General features: G+C 33.7%; 4 protein-coding genes across 4 annotated transcripts; 3 read left to right on the forward strand and 1 right to left on the reverse strand.

Annotated features, from left to right (window-relative positions):
* The first annotated feature begins 802 nt into the window (after window positions 1–802).
* LOC125211928 (chloroplast envelope quinone oxidoreductase homolog) lies at window positions 803–3,510 on the forward strand. Its single transcript, XM_048111896.1, has 4 exons — window positions 803–987; window positions 1,642–1,783; window positions 2,338–2,429; window positions 2,607–3,510. Exons 1-4 carry the CDS (start codon window positions 922–924, stop codon window positions 3,291–3,293), a joined length of 987 nt encoding a protein of 328 aa, XP_047967853.1. The 5' UTR covers window positions 803–921; the 3' UTR covers window positions 3,294–3,510.
* A 35-nt stretch (window positions 3,511–3,545) lies between these two features.
* On the reverse strand, window positions 3,546–6,082 carry LOC125211919 (GTP cyclohydrolase 1-like). The gene is made up of 2 exons (XM_048111884.1): window positions 5,574–6,082; window positions 3,546–5,007 (listed from the first exon to the last, which is right to left on the reverse strand). Exons 1-2 carry the CDS (start codon window positions 5,758–5,760, stop codon window positions 3,851–3,853), a joined length of 1,344 nt encoding a protein of 447 aa, XP_047967841.1. The 5' UTR covers window positions 5,761–6,082; the 3' UTR covers window positions 3,546–3,850.
* Window positions 6,083–13,463: 7,381 nt separating this feature from the next.
* On the forward strand, window positions 13,464–15,726 carry LOC125202790 (ER lumen protein-retaining receptor erd-2.2-like). Its single transcript, XM_048101256.1, has 6 exons — window positions 13,464–13,677; window positions 14,550–14,749; window positions 14,960–15,100; window positions 15,179–15,259; window positions 15,343–15,470; window positions 15,558–15,726. Exons 1-6 carry the CDS (start codon window positions 13,464–13,466, stop codon window positions 15,601–15,603), a joined length of 810 nt encoding a protein of 269 aa, XP_047957213.1. The 3' UTR covers window positions 15,604–15,726.
* Window positions 15,727–18,685: 2,959 nt separating this feature from the next.
* Window positions 18,686–19,958, forward strand: LOC125201915 (ninja-family protein AFP3-like). Its single transcript, XM_048100212.1, has 2 exons — window positions 18,686–19,234; window positions 19,562–19,958. The coding sequence occupies exons 1-2, from the start codon at window positions 18,787–18,789 to the stop codon at window positions 19,861–19,863; spliced, it is 750 nt and encodes a 249-aa protein (XP_047956169.1). The 5' UTR covers window positions 18,686–18,786; the 3' UTR covers window positions 19,864–19,958.
* Window positions 19,959–23,038: the final 3,080 nt, after the last annotated feature.

Genomic DNA, 23,038 nt, shown 5'->3' on the forward strand with positions numbered 1-23,038 from the left:
TAAAAGTTAAAACTGATGATTTTTGTAAGAATATGGATACAATAGTCAAAGTTGGGAATTTTCGGTGGATATATTAGATTAATCAGTATAAATATATGATGTCAACAATCAACAATCAACAATAATAGATTAAAAAATATATATATACAGTACATGTTTGACGAAATTGAAAAAAATAAGGTAATAAAAATCTTAGTCTTTGTCAATACGCGCTAATCTTGCTACTATGACTTACAAAACCATTAAAAATATCGTGTTCCTGGAACTTTAGCATTAACAATAGTAATACTCTTTTATAAATAATCTTCTAGATACTTCGACCAAATCCTAAAAAACTCATTAAGAATTCGACGCAACTTTTCAATCGTCAAAAGAAGCGGCCATAAATTTAGTCTTTGAATAGTTTACGGTCAAAATATGTATATATTCAATATATTTATATACTCCAATAATATCCATGTACACGACTATTGATAATTTAAGTAATATATGGTATTTTAATGTAGTAATAAACTAATATAGGTTTTATTATTTGTGATAAGTATCATTTTTTACTTTAAAATATGTAACAATAAACTTACAAATAATAAATTTAATTTAAATCTATTTACTTTGTACTCGGACTAAATTAGCTTTTTGTCAAAAAAAAAAAAATAGCATGTTGATTAAGAAGGAAGAGAAGACATATAATAATATAAACATAAAATTAATGAGAAGTTTATCAAATACTGCAATAATAGTCAACTAGATTTTCATTTATTTATATAAGGGAGAGTGATGTTTCAAATGAAAAAAAAAATATTAAAAATCTGGCAAATCAGTAACCATCGTCAAATTATTCTACTTATATCTCACAGAGAGGTGAAGACTAGATTTCAATAGAAATTTTCATCACCAATTCCGGTGCGTTGTAAAATAAGTATGGCGGGAAAGCTCATGCGCGCGGTTCAGTACGGCAGTTACGGCGGCGGAACTGCTGCTTTGAAGGTAACTCCATTCGATCGCCTCTTTTTTTTAGTATCTCTCGCTTCTACTATGATTTTATTCGGAGTTATAGAAGCTCAATTTTCGTTGACCAAGTTTTTTGTATAGTTTTAATGGCTGTGATTAGTTTTGAGTTTTCGTTTCTGTGTCTGTGATCGCAGTTGTTTGTGTAGATTTGCCTTTTTTCCTTGATTTTTGGGGGTTCTTAGTCTATTTTAGAGCTACTTTTTTTTTTTTTTTTAGAGCTACTTTGTTCACTTGTTTGGATAAAAATTAACCAAATGATAGGAATAAATGAATAAACTAACTAATTTGATGATCAAGTTGTTGCCTCTCTTCTACACCTTCAAGGATGGATGATCTAGAATATACTCCGCTTATTAAGGGCTGGTTAGGAGGATCAAAATTTATTTTGTGAACAAGTCATAATTGTATATGATCTCCATAAATAGACATTTAATACTTATAGAAAGTAAATTTATGTTGATCTACTTTTTGTATTAAGGAACAAGTTTGGACCAGAATATACTCCATTTTGTGAACTAAGTAGTAGACTTTTTATTGATGCCTGAAAATAGAGAGACGCGTTCAATAGTAGAAAGTAAACTTTGAGGCTATGCCAATTGAGCTTGATTCATAATGGTTATGTTATTGCAGCAAGTTGAAGTTCCAGTTCCTAGCCCGAGTAAGGGTGAAGTCGTGCTGAAGGTGGAAGCCACAGCATTAAATCCAATTGATTGGAAAATTCAGAAAGGCGTGCTTCGCCCCTTTATGCCCAAGAAGTTTCCTTTTATTCCTTGTAAGCTTACTGCATGTTCTATTTCCACCTTGTTAACTTCTGATATTGGCTTAAACTAAGACTTGAAGAATCTTCTCGATGATTAGTCATCTCTTAAATCTGAGTTGCATTAGCTGGAAGCAGTTTGGGATTAGCTTCCAATAAGAATTTGCTGCGTCAATCTAAATGACAGATTATATTAAGTTGGGTGAAAAAAAAAAAAGCAAGGTTGGCTACTAATGGAAAACATGCATTAGGTGTTTCACTTGTTCTTAACAAATTTCAGCCAGTTAGTAGAGGAGTAATTGCATCATGTGTTTGCAGACCCTCTTTCCCGTGCATGTAAATCATTGTTCGGTTGTTCCTCATTCATATGTTATGTCTTCTTCTGTGTTCAGCACTGGCAGATCCTTTGTTAATTGATACTTCTATTCATTAGTTCGAGCTTGTTGTAATTATTCTTATTTGAGGGGGCATGACATGACTGTGGACAAGCTATTCGAATCTTTGCTTTGGGCCATTCACTCAACCTTGCGTTGTGTATGCTGTTTCTTATAATATCCATCTCGAAACAGGTCACGATGTAGCTGGAGAAGTTGTGGAGGTCGGCCCCGGAGTAGAAAACTTCAAACCTGGTGATAAAGTCATTGCTGGCTTGAACGTCGGTGTAAGTGTTTGAGTTGTTTCTCTTACATTTGATCTCCGGCCTTCTAGTCGGAGATCAAATTTCATTTAGATATACAGCTATTTAGAATTTTCAGATTTATGGAGGTGATTGTTGTTCTATCTTGCATCTTTTTCTATGGATTTTCTTTGATTGTGGTTTTGAATCTCGATAAAACAGTTGGGAGGTGGTTTAGCAGAATATTGTGTGGCTAAGGCAGATGTAACAGTTCTTAGGCCTGTTGAAGTATCAGCTGCTGAAGGAGCATGCCTCCCTGCTGCCGGCGCGACTGCTCACGGGATCCTCATAGCGGCAGGGCTCAAGTTCGATGGCAGCGGCCCCCAGAAGAATATCCTCATCACTGCCGCCTCCGGCGGCGTCGGCCACTTCGCCGTCCAGCTGGCGAAATTGGCGAACGCGCACGTCACCGCTACATGTGGAGCCCGCAACGTCGACTTTGTGAGGAGCCTCGGGGCGGACGAGGTGCTCGACTACAAGACCCCAGAGGGTGCTGCCCTCAAGAGCCCGTCGGGCAAGAAGTACGACGCGGTGATTCAATGCGCGCCTCCCGTCCCGTGGTCGGTGTTCGAGCCGAACCTGAGCCGGACCGGAAAGGTGCTCGACCTCTCGCCTGGGGCGAGCGCCATGTGGACCTTCGCCGTGAAGAAGATCACGATGTCAAAGAAAAAACTGGTGCCATTCTTCGCTTCCGTCAAGGGGGAGAACCTGGTGTTCCTCGCGGAGTTGGTGAAACAGGGGAAGCTGAAGGTGGTGATCGACTGCAAGCACCCATTGAGCGACGCCGGAGCTGCCTGGGCAAAGTGCATCGAAGGCCACGCTACTGGAAAGATCGTCGTCGAGCCGTAGAGATGAAGGTGATCCTCAGTGTTGTGACAAAGGTAATAAGTAAACGGTGCTTGAAGAATGTGTTTGTGTGTGAGGTTTGCTATAGTGATTTGCTGTGTACAGTTTACATATTCTGTAATGTAGCTGTAATTTTTGTTTATCAATGCCATCTTTATCTGTAAACGACTGTACTATCTCTTTTCATACAATATTATAATCATCTTTATTTTAAATTAAATTTCATAGAGGAATCAATGATCGTATACTACTATATACCCAAGTGCTGTTCCACTCAATTCAATCTTCTATAAACACAGGAGAGTAGACATATATTTAAACCCAAGCTTGTGTACAAAACAAGAAATTATTATCACATTAATGAAATGAAATACTATTACAACTTTTTTCTATATAAAATGGAGAGGTTTCCAATTTAATCCTCACTGCTCCCCCTTCCCCAACTCTTTCAAATAAGACAATGAAATGAATATGAAAGACTTGACATGGTAATATTTGGCCCCAACAAAGTCTCACTTCTTATTGCAACTTCAATGGCATCTTCACCACCGGAGTAAAGATCAACCTTCACCAGCCCCGGTGTCGGGGATGATCTCCAGAAACTTGCCTCTTGCTGAGGCATCCATGGAGAATCGACCAAGAACAGCAACGGTGGCAGTGCGGCTTCCACACTTCTCGATCCCTCGAGAAATCATACAAGTATGACTAGCTTCCACTACTACCATTACATCTTCCCCCAAGAACGAAGAAACCGTTTCTGCTATCTGCCTCGTTAGCCTCTCCTGCACCTGAAGCTTGAACCCATAGAAATGTACAATCGACTGCAGGACAGATCTCTGGACAGGGTTGAGCTCGTCTGAGCTGTAATAACCTACGTGCACAATGCCATGGAAGGGAAGCAGATGGTGCTCACACTGTGACCAGAATGAGAGATTCAGCTCACAACGGAGGTGCTCGCCGTTGCACCTGAAGTCCCTCTTGTTTTGGACGAATCCATTCAGTTTCAAGTCCAAACGAGAATCTTTGAAGCTCATCAGCCACTTGACAAAGCGAGCAGGAGTTTCTTGAAGTTCTTTCCTCAGAGGGACGTCCTCTCCCAGTGAACAAAGAATCGAAGCTACTGAACGAAGCATTGCTGAATCAGGCACCCCCGTCTTAGAACAAGAATGAGACGGGCACCAAGATTTGTTGTCTGATCCACTTGAATGAGCATCCTCAATGTTTATCCCTCGGAATCTCAGAAGACTGAGGAAATCAGTCCAAACATCCGTCATATCATCGTGAAAGACACCAGTGCCCGACTTGGCCAACATTTTCACCCACCCCTTGTGGTTTGGATCGGAGAGGGCTGACTCGGAACTGGGAAAATTGATATGGGAACATTGGAGGACAACAGCGACTCCTGTTGGTCCGAAACCATGCTGCAATGCCTCACAAATCTCGTTGGCTAATCGCTGTGGATCTTGAAGGCGTTTAGCAAAGACTTCAGCTACTCGAGACAGCTTGCTTAGGCCTACGACTCTATGGCCAGATGGGACATAGCCTACATGACACTTAATCTGAAATGGAAGCAAGCAAGACTCACAACGCGAGAAGAGATCAAGATCTCGAACTACTACAAGCCCACCCGTTCCACCAGCATGACCGGCCCTATTTTCCAACCCGGCTTCAGGAAATAACGCGCCACTCACAATGTCCTTCACCTTTTGCTTATAACCTGGATGTACATCAACGGATCAAAATGTTATGACGAGCATAAAGCTACAATCCCTCTTCCTTAAGCAACAAACACGGTTCTCGTCAATTTCATAACTCCACAACAACCAATACAAGTGTGTTAAAACTTCTATACACACTGGAGACAAATGCAAGCATCAGACTAAACTGAATGAAAAATGCTGCAGATTACATACAAAACGTAGGGAGTTCAGAGTATATCCAGCCAAATCTCAAAACACAAATAAAACTAATTCTTCTCAACCGCAACCGCAACTGTATAATCATCAACACGAAACAAGTGAACATCTTGTTTGTGCAATGAACTGTCCCTATTATCTTCTTCTCTACATTCCTAAGCTTCTTCAAACTAATGTTACACAATTAAAAGCACAAAGCAACTCAAGGCCTATCAATTCAAAAACATATTCGCACTGGAAAACAACATTTTATTCTTGATTCAACAACATCAGCCTAATCAAATTTCACTATCTCCAAACACACCACAAATTGATCAAATCACTCTAATCTCCATTTCATCAAAAACTAATAAATTAAGGAAATCACCTCGAGTCCCTTCCCTGAGAGCCTTAGCCACGCGAAGAGGAGTTTTCCTCACACCTTCACGATTTGAATCATCACAAACGCCCTGCAACAAAACTCTCACGGCTTCTTCAATTGCCAAAATCTCAGGCTCTTCCTCAAACCCTAGCTCAACACAACCCCTAGCATTCACTCCATCTATAGCGCCCATCGACAACAAAATCAAATCACCTTTTTTTCCCCCTTTTTGAGATTCAAATCACTAATTAATGCTACGATATTCAGAACCCACCAATGGTATGGATTCGGGCATCAAATCATTTTGCCTCCCAATGGAAAAGTTCCAAACTTTTTTAGGTTAAAAGCGACCACACCAAAAATCGAAGTGTTAAAACCTCGTTATCAATAAATCCATGATGAGAGAGAGGGAGAAACGAAGGGCTGTTGTAGAGATAAGAAATTATAGTGTTTATATGGCTTGTATGGAAAATGGGAAGATTATCCACCAAAATTCGTTATTGTTGTTTCCACATAATTACAGATCCTGATTGAAGAAGATTCAGTTAAGAGTATAAGTCCAAAATTTTGTCACATTAACGCAAAAAGAAATGACATTTTAGTCTAAAACATTCACCTTTTGAAATACATATTTATACACGTTAGTTTTTTAAAACAACCTTGAAAAAAGGTCCATCATGACAAAGATTCTATTTGTTACAGATTTTTTAAAAAATGAATGTTTTTGATTAAAATTATATTTTATTGTATGTTTAGCACTAAAGTTTGATCTTTATTCTTTATTCTTTATGATTTGGCAAAGGTTGTTGCTCTGAAGAAGATAATCCACCAAAAATTATTATTATTATAGTTTAAAATTTAGGATTGATTACAGCGTTTAGTATTTTTTTTCAAAATTGTAATTGTGTTTTCACACAATAGTAGGATATAACCAAGAAATTGGTAGTAGTATATACATGGACCATAGTTACGATTTATGAATCCTGATTATGTGAATTGTTATTTAGTTTTTACATGATTATACATCTGACATTTGTATAATTTTTCCTTCCAATTTTGTATATTAACCTTTTCTAACTTAGAATATTGTATATACCATCTCATGATTGTAGACTAATTTAATAACTAGAAGTTTTTGGACAGACACAATAATCAAATTAGATATATTTTAGCACTGTTTTCCAGCAATTTTATCATTTACTATATCATCTTTTTAATATTTAAATCTTTATATTTCATTTATCTATCTTTTCTTCTTATTCCCCCTATTTTTTTTATTATCTTTCATCTCTTTATATTCACTGATTTTTTTCGTAAAACGAATTTTCAATACACACGTACGTCAAATTAAAGACCATAACAATAGTTTTAATTTTATACTCTATTCATCCAATTAAATATAAAACATTTGGGAATCAACACAGCATTTGATGTAGTTTTGTTTTGTGAGTTAAAAATAGAGTATGATAAAAATAAAGTAACAGAGATGAAAAAAAATAAAGATAAAGTTAGTTTTCATTTTTGAAAACGTTTCATTATAATGAGACAATTCAAAAAGAAAATGTTTCATTTTTAATGAGACAGAAAATATATTATATACTCCCTTTGTCTCCAAAGAATATGCACTTTGGGTTCGACACGGGTTTTAATGCAAAATTAGTAAAATAAGAGAGAGGTAGAGAGAAAAAATAATTATAGTATTATTAGTGGGGAATGAGTCCAACTCATTAGATACAAAGGCCTCATATTTTTAAATTTTTATTTTTGTCCCTACTTAACTGAATTCCTGGATCCCTCTCAGATTTTAAATGATTACTCCTTCCGTCCCATAAAGATTGTTCCATTTTTTCATTTCCGACCGTCCCACAAAATTTGTCCCATTTCACTTTTTACCATTTTTGGTAGTGGACCTCATATTCCACTAATTCATTACTATCCACATTTTATTATAAAACAAATACATAAAAGTAGGACTCACGTTTCACTAACTTTTTCAACTCATTTTTCGTTATATTTCTTAAAACTGGTATCCGATCAAAATAAGACAATCTCTGTGGGACGGAGGGAGAACTAATCTTTATCACACAATTCAAAACCAACCCCCACCGGCCCCACCCTCCCATTTTCCTCTCTCAGCCAACACTTCTCTCACTTCTTCGTCTGCAATTACGTTAATTAATTTTACAGAATTTGCTTTTGACTTATAATCACTAGTTATCGTTGCTCTACGTAACTATGAGAGGAACGAACCTCATCACCTGAGTAGACTAGACTATCAAGAGAGAATTTCTACTTTTGGAGAGATCTACGATAGAGTTTTCCAAATTGTGGAGTTCTTTTTAAAATTTCCAGTTTTGTGAGAGATGCATGAGCTTCATGCTTCCTTCATCTGCCTGCTTCTTCTTCTATTGCTTTTAGACTCACGATCAGTTCAGTGAAAGAAGAGTTTCATGCGTTTCTCGTAGACCTGGAATTAAATAAAAGGAGTTAACTATATAAATAGTACCCCCTCTGTCCCACAAAAGATGTCACATTTGTGGGGACAACACGAGATTTTAAGAGATTTTGTTTTGTGTATTAAATGTAGAGAGAAAATATAATTTTTATATTCACGTGAGAGAGAACTTTTTCCAAAAAAGGGAAATGTGACATCTTTTGTGGGACAAACTAAAAAGGAAAATGTGACATCTTTGATCGGACGAAGGGAGTACCATGTTTCATTTTGGCACAATAATGGTACCTGGTCTTTTGTTTAATATCGTTTTTGGTACCTAATAATCACATTTTTTGTGTCTAATGCTAATTTTCACCCCAAAATATTCCCTAAAAACCACATTTACACATTTTTTCCATGAAGGACATTTTTTGCATACACAAAAATAGGAGATATATATATCTTCTCTATCTTTCTCTTCTCTACTATTATTATATGATGCTATAAATTAATATTTAACTATTTTTATAATATAATTTAAATCATGACTCATAGTTAATTATAATTGTAGGTTTAATTGTATTTAATTACTATTATAATATTAATAACTTATAATTAAATAATTATTGTAGAACAGAGAGATAATTATAATATATTTATTTGAAATATAAATCATATAATATTAAATTATGCAATAACGATGATTATTATTATTATTATTATTATTATTTATTTAAAATTAATTAATATAGTCTTAATAAAATTTAAAATTATGAATTATATTTATAACGATAAAAAATGAATGAATATTTTTTATTTGGTGTTTTACTCATAAAATGATAAGAAATATTTAAATTAAAAATATTCAATTGATTTGATTAGTTTAAATAATTAATCTAATTAGGTGTTTTGATATTATTTATATTATGAATGTTAATTAGGCGTTTGTATAAAATACTAAACAAAGAAGAAAAGGAAGAAAAAGGAAAGAAAAGGAAATAGATACTAAAAAGAAAAAGGAAAGAAGAAAGGGGAAAAAATTACATGTTTGGTAGTAATATTTAATTGAAATTTCTAAAGATACCCTCTGTGACTCAAAAATCACATATTTGGTACTCCCTAGTGTTATTTTTGTCATGATGTACAAGAAACCAATGTTTTAAAAATCGGACCGGTAAGCGAACCAGTGAAATTACTAGTTCACCGTTCAACTGGTCGGACTGATTCAACCACTGGTCCAGCTGTTTTACTGTAGCATATATAATTAAATATATATTATATAAATATAGGGTCTTGTTAAGTTGAGATTTATCAACCTAATTGAGAATTGAGATGCAATCTCAGCCACTCATCCAGAATATTTGTGAAATGTCAACAGCATGTAGTTTATGTCAACAGAGGGGCATAATTGTAATTTTATTAATTTTTTTTTAATTTTTTTATTATTATTTTTTTTCCATTTTTTTTTTAATTTTTTTTTTCAACTACATATACAATTCATGTCAACTACACATCAAATGTCAACAACTTTATTCAATAAATACTATTTGATATGAATTGTACATGTAGTTGACATTATATTGTGTAGTTAACATGAATTGTATATGTAGTTGACATGGATTGTACACATAATTGACATTATATGTGTGTAGTTGACATGAATTGTGTGTGTGGTTGACATGGATTGTACACATAGTTGACATTATATGTGTGTAGTTGACATGAATTGTATATGTAGTTGAAAAATAAAAATTTAAAAAAATAAAAAATATAAAAAATTAATAAAAAATTAAAATTAAAAATTAAAAAAAATATTTATTGAATAAAATTTCCCATGATATTACCATTCTACCCTTTCATAATTAATTAATCTAAAGATATTTTTCATGTGGAAAAATCTGGACCACTCATTAATACTCATTTAATAAAAATGAGTGGCTGATATTGCATCTCATTTCTCAATTAGCATAAAAAATCTTAATTGATCACAATCCTATAAATATATATAAATTTATAACAAGATATGGTTGAATTTTAATCAAAATCTATATCTATAGCATTAAAATTTAGTGATTTACAAATTGTTAGTATTAAACTTAGTTGATAATAAGTATAATGAAATTTTAATAAGTTATTAATATATATTTAAAATATTGAAACTTATAGTAGTATATAATTATATATATACATAGGGGTGCGTTAAAATGACAACACTCTTAAAATGATACTGTGACACCATGCTAGACTACAATATTATATATGCTAGACTGCAATAGTATAAACACTAGACAACAATCTACAACAATTTGCAGTCTAGCGTATTGGATGTTGCAGTCCGTGTAAATTTACCTTTGCGAATTTTTTATGATTGCCACATGGCATGTAACACCCCTTACTCGATAAAGAAATCCATCGAATAAGTGATGTCACCATTTGATATCACGATTATTCGAACAAAAACGATTTCCCTTATCTCATATTAGTTCCCCATAGTTTGTTTCATATTTATACGTCATCAGATCACAGTAAGAAATTTATGTTTATTCACAACCTAGAATGTATATCCGTAGCTACTTCAACCATTTAATCATATTATAACACCTTATCTCTTAAGGCTAATATTTTCAATCCATACCCTATAATTATAATAGTATAATTTCATCAACTTGAAAAATAATTATGAAAACATGACGACACATATTATGATCATATATCCTACAACAATTTTAAGAATTTAATCACCACACAGGCAAACATGAGATGCATAAAACTTTCAGATTTCTAAACTTAATATTAAATCAATTTTGGGTCATATAAATAGACTAGGATCAAAGGTCTACCTCAACTCTGCATTATTTCACCAATTAAAATTTCGATTCACCAAAAATGCTAAAAGAAATGTAGTAAGATAAGCTTGAGAGTTGGAGCAGCTATGGCCGATGGTTTCTCCTTCCCCAGCAAAGGAATTGTGCCTTAATTTATTACCATAGTCGTGATACGTTGCTCGCTTGACAGGAAAACAACCTTAACCTCGGAATTAAGGAGCCTACTTGTAACTTGCCGATGTGTGAGATATGGAGGTCGATTCTCTCCTCTTCCTCCGTTTTTTTTCCATGACATCTCCTCTCTCTTTTTTTTAGAGTTGGCTACTAGTTTAGATTTAAGTCATTAACACATAACACGTGTCATACTAATATTATTTTATTCACTTACGTGTAAGTCACATAAATTAGTAGAAGATTGAGACATCAAAGTAACATTATTAAAATGATGATAATCAAATAATATATCAACTGAATAGAATTTATACGTACACAAATGTATATGTGTACTATATCTTTTCATTTAATTATAAAGGTTTCATGTATGTATATAGTAGTAGTACACTTTAACTATATAGGAAAATCTCTTATTATTTTTCTATTGATCATAATCCTGATACTTCCTTATTGAAATATTAATAAATTTCATTTAAGCATATTTTGGGATGTTACATGGCAGCTGATTATTCGTCCACGTGTACAAATGATTGACTATGAATGGTGATATGGTGTTATTTTAAGATGGATTGTCATTTTAACAGATCCTTATATACATATGCCAATATTAAGATTTAGTGAATGATAAAATATTCGTAGTATTAAGTTTAATAAATAACTTATACATATAATGCTAGAATGAGTTAGCTGGTTTTAAAAAATACTTAGAAAGAATAGTATTATTAATTAGGTTACTGAAATATAAAATTCAGTACTATTAAACTTATTAACTACAATTAAGGTTTAAGTTTATTGTTCTGTCAAAACAATTGAAATGGTACAATGGTAAAAGAGTTAGCTTTGCATCCATAAGTTATAGGGTTTGAGTCCCTTTGAAATCAGTTTTTCAAAATACACCACATAATTGAAAAAGCCGGTCCAACCGGCCACTCAAATTAAAAAAACTTTACGATTAAAGCTCTATTGCAGATGTCTCCAAATTTACTTAAATGAATAAAATTTCAGAAAGTAACAAATCATCAATATCTGAAGATGTATAAGAAAAATTAATGAAATCATTATAAATTATTTTCGAAAATATTTTTACTTTCCCAATTATGATAAGAATAAAAAAACTTTTCACTTCTTTATATCCATTCCAAAAAAAATTCACTTTTCCAATTATGATGAGAACAAAAAAACTTTTCACTTATTTATATTTATTCCAAAAAAAAATTCAATTTCCAAACTATGATTAGTAGGCCTGAAAATTTAATCTGCAGGTTTCGGGTATTCCCGATCCAGTCCCAATACCCGACGGGTTTTGGGTACCCGAAACCCGAAATTATGGGTTCGGGTACGGGTTTGGGTAGTTAATGTTAGGATTTTTCGGGTTTAGGGTACCCGAAACCCGTATTAGGGTACCCGACTAATACCCGATTAATTATGTATTTGTGATAAATATTTTTATTTAGTATCGGGCCTATGGCCCGTAGGGTAAATCTGGGGTAATTTTATTTAATCACATGTAGATTTAATACTTCTTTACATTCGTGTTCGGTTCATGTTGCATTATTTATGTTCTTACTTGTTATCTTTTGAAAATATATAGTTAATTAGTTATTCTTTCTCCATTTTATTTACATGTTCATTTAACGTCTTAACAAATTATTTTAATTTCTTTTATGTTTCAAATTATACCAAAAAAAAATTTATTATAAAATTAAGTAGTGTCTATTTGTCTAATGTCTACGTGTTTTATATAATATAGAATTATAGTCAATATATAGTATAAGTATTGTGTTATTTTTAATAATTTCTATTCTTATCACAATTTAATTTATATAAAAGAATAATTAAATATAATAATTCCGGGTTTATGGGTACCCGATTAGTTGGGTTCGGGTACCCGCATCGGGTATTAGGGTACCCGAATTCACATACGGGTCGGGTATTGGGTATGATATTTTTTAGATTTCGGGTTCGGGTACCCGAATTTTCGGGTTTGGGTACCCGCGGGTACCCGAATTTACACCCCTAATGATTAGAACAAAAATACTTCACTTCTTTATGATATGCATTAAATTATTTCAATTTATAATATTTTAAGTATTACAATAATATTTTAGTTATTTTTTAAAAAATTCTTTTTTTATATGTATAGATAATATTTTTGTTGTTGTTCTGTTATCTTACATCAGAAAGTTTTGTGCCGAAAGTGATGCATATTTTTGTTGTCACAACACAATTTATTGAATTAGGCAAGAATATCATTAATTGTTGAAGGAAAATCTCATTAAATTGTTACTACGCTAGTGAATCACATATTTATCACCTAATTAATTACACAGAAATGCGGCAAACAATAGCCAAGATTTTATCCCATAGTCAACGGTTTCTTTTACTATTAAACAAAATCCTTACAACATTATAAATATTGGTTAAAATATAATTTGCATTCCCCGGCTTAAGAATTAGAGACCGATGTGGACTCCGATTGCGGCGATTCTTGCATGGGTGCGGCGGCGGTCAACCAAAGTCAAGGCCCTCCTGGCGGCGGCGGCGGCGCTCTGCGCGCTGGTGGCTCTGAAACGGATGGTTAAGAATCCCACCCATTTCTTCGTCGCATCTGAGGCCATTCATTTCCTTGGGATTTTGGTCTTGATTTATAAGCTCGCCACACTAAAAACGTGCTCTGGTAATCGATCTATTCTTCTTTCTTTTTTACTGTAATTAAATTTAAATCTCGCCTAATGGATTATCAAATCTCGTTTACACTGTTGTCTGAAATTTAATTTTCTGTACCAACCCATACCTTCCATAAAATGTTACTCCTCCCTTTGTCACAAAAGTTTATCACATTTTTTCATTTTCATCCGTCCCACAAAATTATTACTCCATTTCACTTTTTACCATTTTTTTTAATGGACCTCATGTTCTACTGACCAATTCTCACTCACATTTTTAGACTATAAAACTAATACTCCCTCAGTCCCAAAATGTATGAACATTTGATTCAGCACTTGTTTCAATGCATAATTGAAAAAAATAAGAGAGAGATAAAAAGAAAGTTTTTAAAGTATTGTTGGTGGAGAATGAATCTGATCTCATTAGAGAGAAATGAGATTCCAAAATTAGAAAGTTCATACTTTTTAGGACAGGACTAAAAAGGAAATAGTTCATATTTTTAAAAGACGAAAGGAGTATATAAAAGTAGGAATCACATTCCACTAACTTTTTCAACTAATTTTCCATTACATTTCTTAAAATCCACGTGCATCAAACTGTGACAAAATTTATGGGGCGGGGATTACTAATAAACAAAAAAATCTATATTTAATTATTTGGTCATACAAAATCGACTAATGCCAATAGGGATTTTCAATGTAAGGAAAGAATTGACTTAGTATTATACGTTTAATTGCCAAAAAATGCACCAAGTACTTGCCATTTCGATTATAATCGTTGCAATTTGTAACAATTTAAAAACAAATTATTTTTGGATCATCGATTTCTAGTAGTGATTAGCACTAATTAACACATTGGTTTGTCTGTTTTTTTTTTTATCAGGGCTTTCATTGAAGTCACAAGAGCTTACTGCTATATTCCTAGCAGCAAGATTGGTGTGCAGCTTTTTCATGGAGGGCGACATTCATACCGTGCTTGATTTTCTAACCCTTTGCTCGACTTTATGGGTTGTCTACATGATGAGATTCAAGTTGAAATCAACCTACATTGCCAAGCTAGACAACATGCCCTTATACTATGTGGTAATACTAATAATCATGCTTGCATTGCATACCATTCTTGATAGCTTCTTCTCGGTCATGCTTGTTAATTCTAATCTTCGGTCGTCTCAGCCGTCTAAAGTGGCTCAACCTAACTTGAGATTGAGCCACTCAAAAAGTAGTATGTTTTAGGCTCTAAATATATATATATAAGTGGTCATGTTTAAATTTCATCTTGTGTTTAATTTATAGATTGTCCCTTGTGCGATCCTAACCATACTTGTCAATCCTCACACGTCCCACGTGCTCCCTGTGCGCATGCTTTGGGCATTTGCTATGTACTTGGAGTCTATTTCAGTGCTGCCACAGCTCAAGATGGTGCAAAATGCCAAGGTACATAATTGTTAGACTTCAAAATTAGTAGTATGACTAGAATAAAAACTCTCAAACTGCTAATTCGTTGTTTTGCAGATAATCGAGCCATTCACCGCCCATTACGTGTTTGCATTAGGCATTGCAAGGTTTCTTGGATTTGCTCATTGGATCATTAAGGTGAGAGTTAGTTAGATCATTAGTTTAATTAGAATGAATGCAATGCAGTGTGGTTGATTTGTTGGAAATGAATGATATTTTAGGTGTATGAAAGTGGGGGAAAGTACTTATTTCTGATAGGAAGTGGCTACATTTGGTTACCTATGATGCTGCTAGCAGAAACCGTTCAGACATTCATCTTGGCTGACTTCTGCTATTACTATGTTAAGGGGTAACCATTTCATAATCTCATCCACTTTATATATATTGTTAATTTCAACGATTGATGAATCTATCTCTCTTTAATTATTTTCTACAGCCTAATGGATGGTAGACTAATTATCTACATGCCCCTTAAGCATTAGACTCCTCCGGATTTGGCGGGAACATACCAACCCTTTTTTATTTTTTGGCAGTTGTTTGGAATAGGACAAGGTTGGATTGGTTTTTTTGAGTTATAGAGAATTTTGCTGTTGTTTGTTTTTTAAGCTAAATTTTTGAGGATCCAAATATGTTTTAAACTCCAAACATATAAGCTAGTAGTATATGTTACATAACATGTTTAACTAGACGTATCCCATACATGGAAATATAATATATGCATAGTTATAAGTTATCATTAAGGTGATACCACAATCTAAGTAACAAAAACCACAAGTATTCTTTAAATTTGAAAATCAGTTCTAAAGATTTCATACAAAATAGCAATATAAGAAAAAGACTACATTCACAAGACTATGTCAAATTAAAATTAGTTTATAAGAACTATAACATTACATATGTTTGGATAATACTTTCTGCATGTTCAGATATGTTGAAAATTATTAAAATATCTATATATTTGCCACAAATGTCAATCTGAATACATAAATATTAATGCATAGGGTCTTTTAGGTCGCCCTATCTTAAATTGCTAATTGTTTATATTAGATGTCAACACGAAGGCATTTGTATGTCCACAAAATTTAGTTGACATACAAATGTTTTCGTGTTGACATCTATAACATAGGCTACGCTGTTGATGTAATTAGCGAGTTAGCAATTAGCAAATAGTTAGGAAATTAGCTTCAAATTTGATAGAGAGAAGGCTTGAGTCTTTTTGAGTTAGGGAGTTAGCTTCAAATTGTAGGGAAGAGCCTCCGACATTAGAGGTTAATCTATGTGTTAGGTGCACTCAAGAGAGGGCTTAGGCTTAGCCAACTATAGTGACTTTCCTAGCTATAAATGAGGTGCATATAGATGAGCATGTCCACTAGGTGATATCTCGCAATTCATTAATCGGATCGAAAGCTCTATCCTCCCAATCTTGTGTGAACTCTTCGTTGCTTGCTTTATTAAATTTCTTTGTTTACTTAGTTGCATTTAGATCTTAATTAAAAACCAAAAACACTTCTACTATAGTCTAGATAATACTCAACATCACGTCATGGTACTCGAGTTATCCACTTAGTCTTTTGGGGATCAATAAATTTTAACTTGCCACACTCTATAAAATCATGTACACTTGTAGACGACATTTGAACCAAAATAGTAGTTCAAGTCAAATCCACCGGCGAACTAATATTCTCAGTCGCGGTGTCTGAAGTGGCGCTCTTTATCCTTTCTGCTCCGACCCAAAATAATGAAGAATTAGCTGGTAGAATCAGAGTAGAATTCGACAATAAGATTTTTAGGAATAGAGAAAACGATTGCTTGTTGAAGACGATTAGAGTTTTAGGAATGGAGGAGAATGACTGGTGGTTAGAGGAGAGTAAATGGAGAAGTGGGGAGAGAGCGTCTCTGCAATTCAGAATTTAATTCTCCAAATAAAATGCACCCTATATTAGCGGGATCTTCCAAATCTGGTTTAATTTAAAATATAGTGGAATGAAAATAACTGTCCCACACGAGCAATATATGTTATGTTTATATGCAATTTGGACTCTATTTCTACAAATCAATCTAATGCGTCTATTAAGAGATCCAATGAATGTAATTGGACCCCTAATAAAGTGGTGCCCTAATGCACCCCTATTTACATTTGTTCAAGTAAGTAATTGTTTAAGTATTCAGTTGAAATTTCGACTCAAAATAAGTATTCGATTTTAATTTACCATTGTAAAATGATGCGAAATCCTACATTAGTTTTATTCATGCAATCAATATAGCTTGTGTATTTATATTGTCATATGACAAGTAAAATAAAATGATGACATGAGATATATAGGATTCGTTCGGTTGCCACGATTACTTGATTAAAGATCGTGATTAGTTGTAACTTTTGTTCGATTGTATTTATTCTTTAAAACTCAGCCGTGATAATATATTATTATCCACCATCATGATGTCAAGATTAGATTGTTTTAGTATCTCGTGACTAATTATCTCAATTTTATCTATAATATATTATCCCATTTCATTATTATTTGGGATATTGACATCTAATATCATGAAACTTTCAAAACAATGAGTTTTTCCAACAAACTTTAAAATTGGCAAATAATATCACGAACTTTATCCCGCGTTTGTTATTTTCCACGAATGAAAAAATTCATGTTATTTTAATAGATTGAAGAACAATTTTGGAGGGTGTGCTTCAAGAAAAACTATCTTCAAAGATTAAAAAACTTGAAGCTCCCAAAATTATTGTCGAGAAATTACGAAAAGAAATCCGTATCATAATATTATTTGCGAGAGTTTTTTCATTCGTAAAAATAAACAAACTCGAAGTAAAATTCGTGATATTATTTATCAATTTAAAAATTTATAGAAAAAACTTAATTTTTTAAAATTTCATAATATTAAATTCCAATATCCCTTATTATTTTTATATCAAACCAAATGTTGGAGTATCAAATTACAGGACTGTTGTTAAGAAAAGTGGTTAAAATTCGAAAATTCGAAAACGACCAAATTGTCCAAACTTTTTTCTGATTAAACGACACGTATAGAATTCGATCAAATATCCCTGTAACTTTAAATAGGACTAACAGAGGGGGCCCACAAACGAATCTCTTTATACACAAAAGCAGGCCCACCGGCCCGAACTAACGCAGTTGGCGTGAGGACCCACGTCCGCCACGTTGCGCCCAGCCCGCAACTAACAGCGACGGCCCGAATTCTGACACCGCATATTCCCCCACGTGTCTTCACCCCTTATTCCTCGCGACCCAAGCCTCTCTCCATCCGACACGTGTCGGGCTGCTGAAGCTTGTCCTCAAGTGCCGCTCACGTGGCGGTTGGGAAAGCGTGCAGAGAAATATTTTCGTTAATTATGAAATTAAGCAGGATATTAGGAGCCAATGATTTGCGATTTGGAGAGAGGATTAATATTAACTCCGTAGTTAACTCTTAACCTATTACGTGTCCAACAACCACCCCTCCCACTCGCCACGTGGCGCCTCCATATAATTTCTCTCTCTATCCTGCTTATATTCCCTCTCTCTATCTCTTTCTTCACAATTTCAACGTTGTTCAAACTAGTCCAATCGAGAAAAAGCAACAGGAAACAAAAAAAATTAGAAATTAGAGAGAATTTTCGAGAATTCAAGCTAGCATTGGAATTGAGAATGGGAGATTGCGAGGAGCTGAGTTTGGAGCTTTCAATAGGCGGGAAATACGCGGGAAAATCGAATTGCGAGAGCGGTAATTCGAGATTTGATTTTTCTGAGACGGATGATTTGCAGAGGAGGAGAGAGATTCAAGCGTCGAGGAGGCAAGAGGCGAGAAGGAAGAGAGAGGAGAAGGTGAAGAGGTCGAGATTCGTCAACGGTAAATTGTTTGTGGAGGCGCAGAGGTTTCAGGGGAGAGTTAGAGATAGGGAAGTCAGAGAGAATGAATTGAATTTTGAGAGGAAAAATGGCAGTGATGAAGTTGCAGATGAGCTAGGGCTGTCCTTGTTCAGTGAGAAGAAGGAGAGCTTGTACCCCAAGGTACAACTCGTCCAAGCTAAGAGTGATTCGGAAAATGGCGATGGGGTGAAATCCGTGGGGCAATGTCCAGATTTTTACAGCATAGGTGAGAATTTTATGTTTGTTAATTAAACTTTGCACATCTTAGAGAAATACTCCCCCCATTCCATTAGATGTCCCATTTTTTATTAGCTCTCGGATTTTAATAAATTGTTTTTAAAAAAAATGGTGATACGTGGGTCTCATATTTATATATTAATTTTATAATATTAATTTTATAATAAAATATGAGTGAAATGAGGCGGTCAAATGTGGATTAGAAAAAATGAGATATTTAATAGTGGGCTGGGAAGTAGTATATGTTACCGGCAGATGTCTGCCTACTATCTCGTTTGATACATGTTTAACGTTGTTTGTTGGTACATTTTTGTAGGTGGTGCAGGAAGCCGGCCGTGGCAAGCAGAGCTTAAGCAGGAGAGCAGCAGCTCTCCTGCGTCTGCGTCTGAGAGTGGCGGTGAAGCTCGGAAGGGCGAGCGTCGTATACCGTGTGTGTCAGCGACGGGAGAAGGGCCGAATGGGAGGAGGGTGATGGGGTTCTTGTACAAGTACGATAAGAGGGAAGTGAGCATAATGTGTGTGTGCCATGGGAGCTCGTTTTCTCCCGCGGAGTTCGTGGAGCATGCCGGCTGCCGAGATGTGTCTCACCCGCTCCGGCACATCACCGTCGTCACGTAATCAGTTTTTGTGTTATGCTTAGGATTTTAAGACTTTTGCTAGGCAGCCAAGATGTTGATCCCATTTCAATCTAGTGGAAAATGTGTTTTGTTTTAGTAGGAGTAAGTGGTCATTTGGAAATGGGGATTTCAATTATAAGAAAATTGAAAAAAAATAGGTTTAAATGTAAAATAGATAGTGAGGCAAAATGAAAAAAAAAAGTTTAAATGTAAAATAAGTAGTGGGGCAGAAATTTGTAATGATTTCAATTAGAATGAAGGATCTATTGTGGATTCACTTTTGGTCGATTAAGCAGCTATACATGCAAAAACATACCGAAGGTGAGCAAATCAAGGCCTGCCACGTAACTCACCTAATTTTATTTTTGTAAATCTTAATCTAAATGCGAAATTTGATTTTAATAGTAAAAGGATTAAAAACAGCTCTAGTTAGTACAAACGGCTATTTCTTTTAAAATATTGTTACCTTTTCACCTATAAATATGATTACACCCTCTAAACATTTACATTCCACACATTATATTTATAATATAATTACTACAACTGTTTTTACGGATGGCTTGTAATAAGTATATACGATACATCAAATGAATGGAGGCTCATGAGGCCAACGAACGTCGTGTAAGAATATACGATACATGATCATATGCAGCTTGTCATAAGTAGACGTGCAATAAAGAGCAAAATGGCCAACTCAAATAGTAAGATTTAGTGAAGAAAAATTTGGACATGCTTCGGCTGCGTCGATCATGCATAGAATTATGTACTTTTAATTTTTAATTATGTATTTTATTTTAATTATTTAATTAAATTATTACTTTTATTTTATTCATAAATCTCATTTTTAATATACTACTACTACATAACAAGAAAAAACAAAAATAATAGTAGTAAGATTTAAATAGTGTTGAATGCTTAAAATATTTAAGATCATACATTCTACCGAACAAGCCGCATTTTATAATATTTAATTAATTTCTTTCGTCGTATCCTCAATAATCTTCTACCTCAACAACATAATCCCTTCGTCACCGAGTGTTGTCCACAATTGTCATTTAAGTTAGTCCATAAAATATTATCCACGTTAGCTTTTTTCATTTTTTATAAATGAACCATCACTTTGCATTAACTCATTATACTCACATTGTAATATAAAATCAATATATAAAAGCAGGATCCACATTCGACTATTTTTTCCACCTCTTATCTTCAAATTTCCTTAAAATACGCACCGAGTTAAAATGTGTGCACATTTGGTGGACGGAGAGTATCATTTTGGCAATTTTTCAATAACCTAACAACCACCAATATAGTGTATATCTTTTTATATTATTTTTATATTCCTTCGGTCCGTGAAATGTTGTCCACATTTGACTCGGCACGGATTTTAAGAAATGTGAAGAAAAGTGAATGAAAAAGTTAGTGGAGTGTAGAATGTGAGTGTAATGAGTTGGTGGAAAGTGTGTTTTATTTACCAAAAATGATAAAGAGAAAAAAAGTGAAGTGGACAATAGTTTGTATACGGATGAAATGGCAAAAAAATAGACAACATTTTCCGGACGAGTGGAGTAATAATACTTGTATTAAAATATTTTTATTATAAAATTATTTAAAAAACACACAAAAATGACAAGTTGTAAAAATAAATCAAAAATAATAAATTACAATAATTGAAATACGATTTTTGCTGGAATTTAGTTATTAGTGTTAAAATTGGAGAAATAATTTTGTGAAGTGATAGAAACTTTGGATTGAATTGAATTTTTGAGAACGTAAGAATATGTTATTCTCACTATCTATAGTAAACAACAAAAGATAGTAGTACTAGAGAAATAAAATATCGTAGCTAAGACAGATTGGATTTTTTTGGATGTAAAATTTTAGCAATTTGATCTCAATTTATGAAGAATGAAAAAAATTATTAATTTTGGCAGTGAATATTAAGAAGGATTATATAAAGTACTTCTTCCATCCCATTTAAGATATCTATATTTCTTTTTTAGTTTATTCCACATTTTCTATATTTGGAAATAAGTCTATGTTTCTTATTTTCTCACTAAAATATTTAACTATAGTTTTTCTATACATACTTCACCTAACAAATTTTCCTAAAATTTCGTTTCAGTCAAAATTATAGATATCCTGAATGCAAGGAAGAGAGAGGAAACCAAGTCGCATTTTAGGAATAATAGTAGAGATTTATCTTATTCATAAATCTCATTTTTAATATACTACTACTACATAACAAGAAAAAACAAAAATAATAGTAGTAAGATTTAAATAGTGTTGAATACTTAAAAGATTTAAGATCGTACATTCTACCGAACAAGCCGCATTTTATAATATTTAATTAATTTCTTTCGTCGTATCCTCAATAATCTTATATAATTTGAGGATGTCGCCTTGCCCTTACCCTTGGCAATCTTGATGCCAGCAGGACGCCGGGAGGACATCGGTGTGCCGGAACTTTCACCCTCGTACACGGGTTGGTTGAGGTCCATTGGAGTTGAGCCGTTGTCCTGCTCGTATAATCACCGGGTAAGGTGTGCTTCGCCCTCTTCTTCGCCGCTGTCGATTGGGGCAGCACACCTCCAATGAACTTCTGCTTCTCCTTCAAGAGGAGCCAGGACTGGTAGGGCTGGCAAATCGTGCGGATTGGTTGGTCGCTATCGGGTTTGGCAAATCGTGCGGATTGGTTGGTCGCTATCGGGTCAACCCAATATCGACCCAATCTTATCGGGGCCCAACCCAACCCAAATCATTGTGTTCTTATCGGGTTCAACCCAAACAGATCCATGTCGGATTCGTGCGAATTTCGTATCATCCAAAAAAATATCAGTCATCTTTTAGTGATAGTAAGTTATTACACAATATAAACGATATACGATAACGGCGGACATATGATATTACACGATAAAATAAGATATTACAAAATTAAAATAATTAATTTAGATAATATAAAAATCCAAATAATAAAATTAAAGTATATTAAAATTAAATCTAACTAATAAAGTTAAAATAATTATTTTTTATTAAAATTTAAGTATGCATTAATAATTTTTTATCATATAATATAATTAATAATAGTATTAATCATATTTTTACTAATAAAATTATATTATAATATTTTTTTAATTAATAAAAATAATTAAATTTAAAATTTAATATATTATTTT

Source organism: Salvia hispanica, chromosome 1 (assembly GCF_023119035.1).
Source record: "Salvia hispanica cultivar TCC Black 2014 chromosome 1, UniMelb_Shisp_WGS_1.0, whole genome shotgun sequence".
Lineage (NCBI taxonomy): Eukaryota > Viridiplantae > Streptophyta > Magnoliopsida > Lamiales > Lamiaceae > Salvia > Salvia hispanica.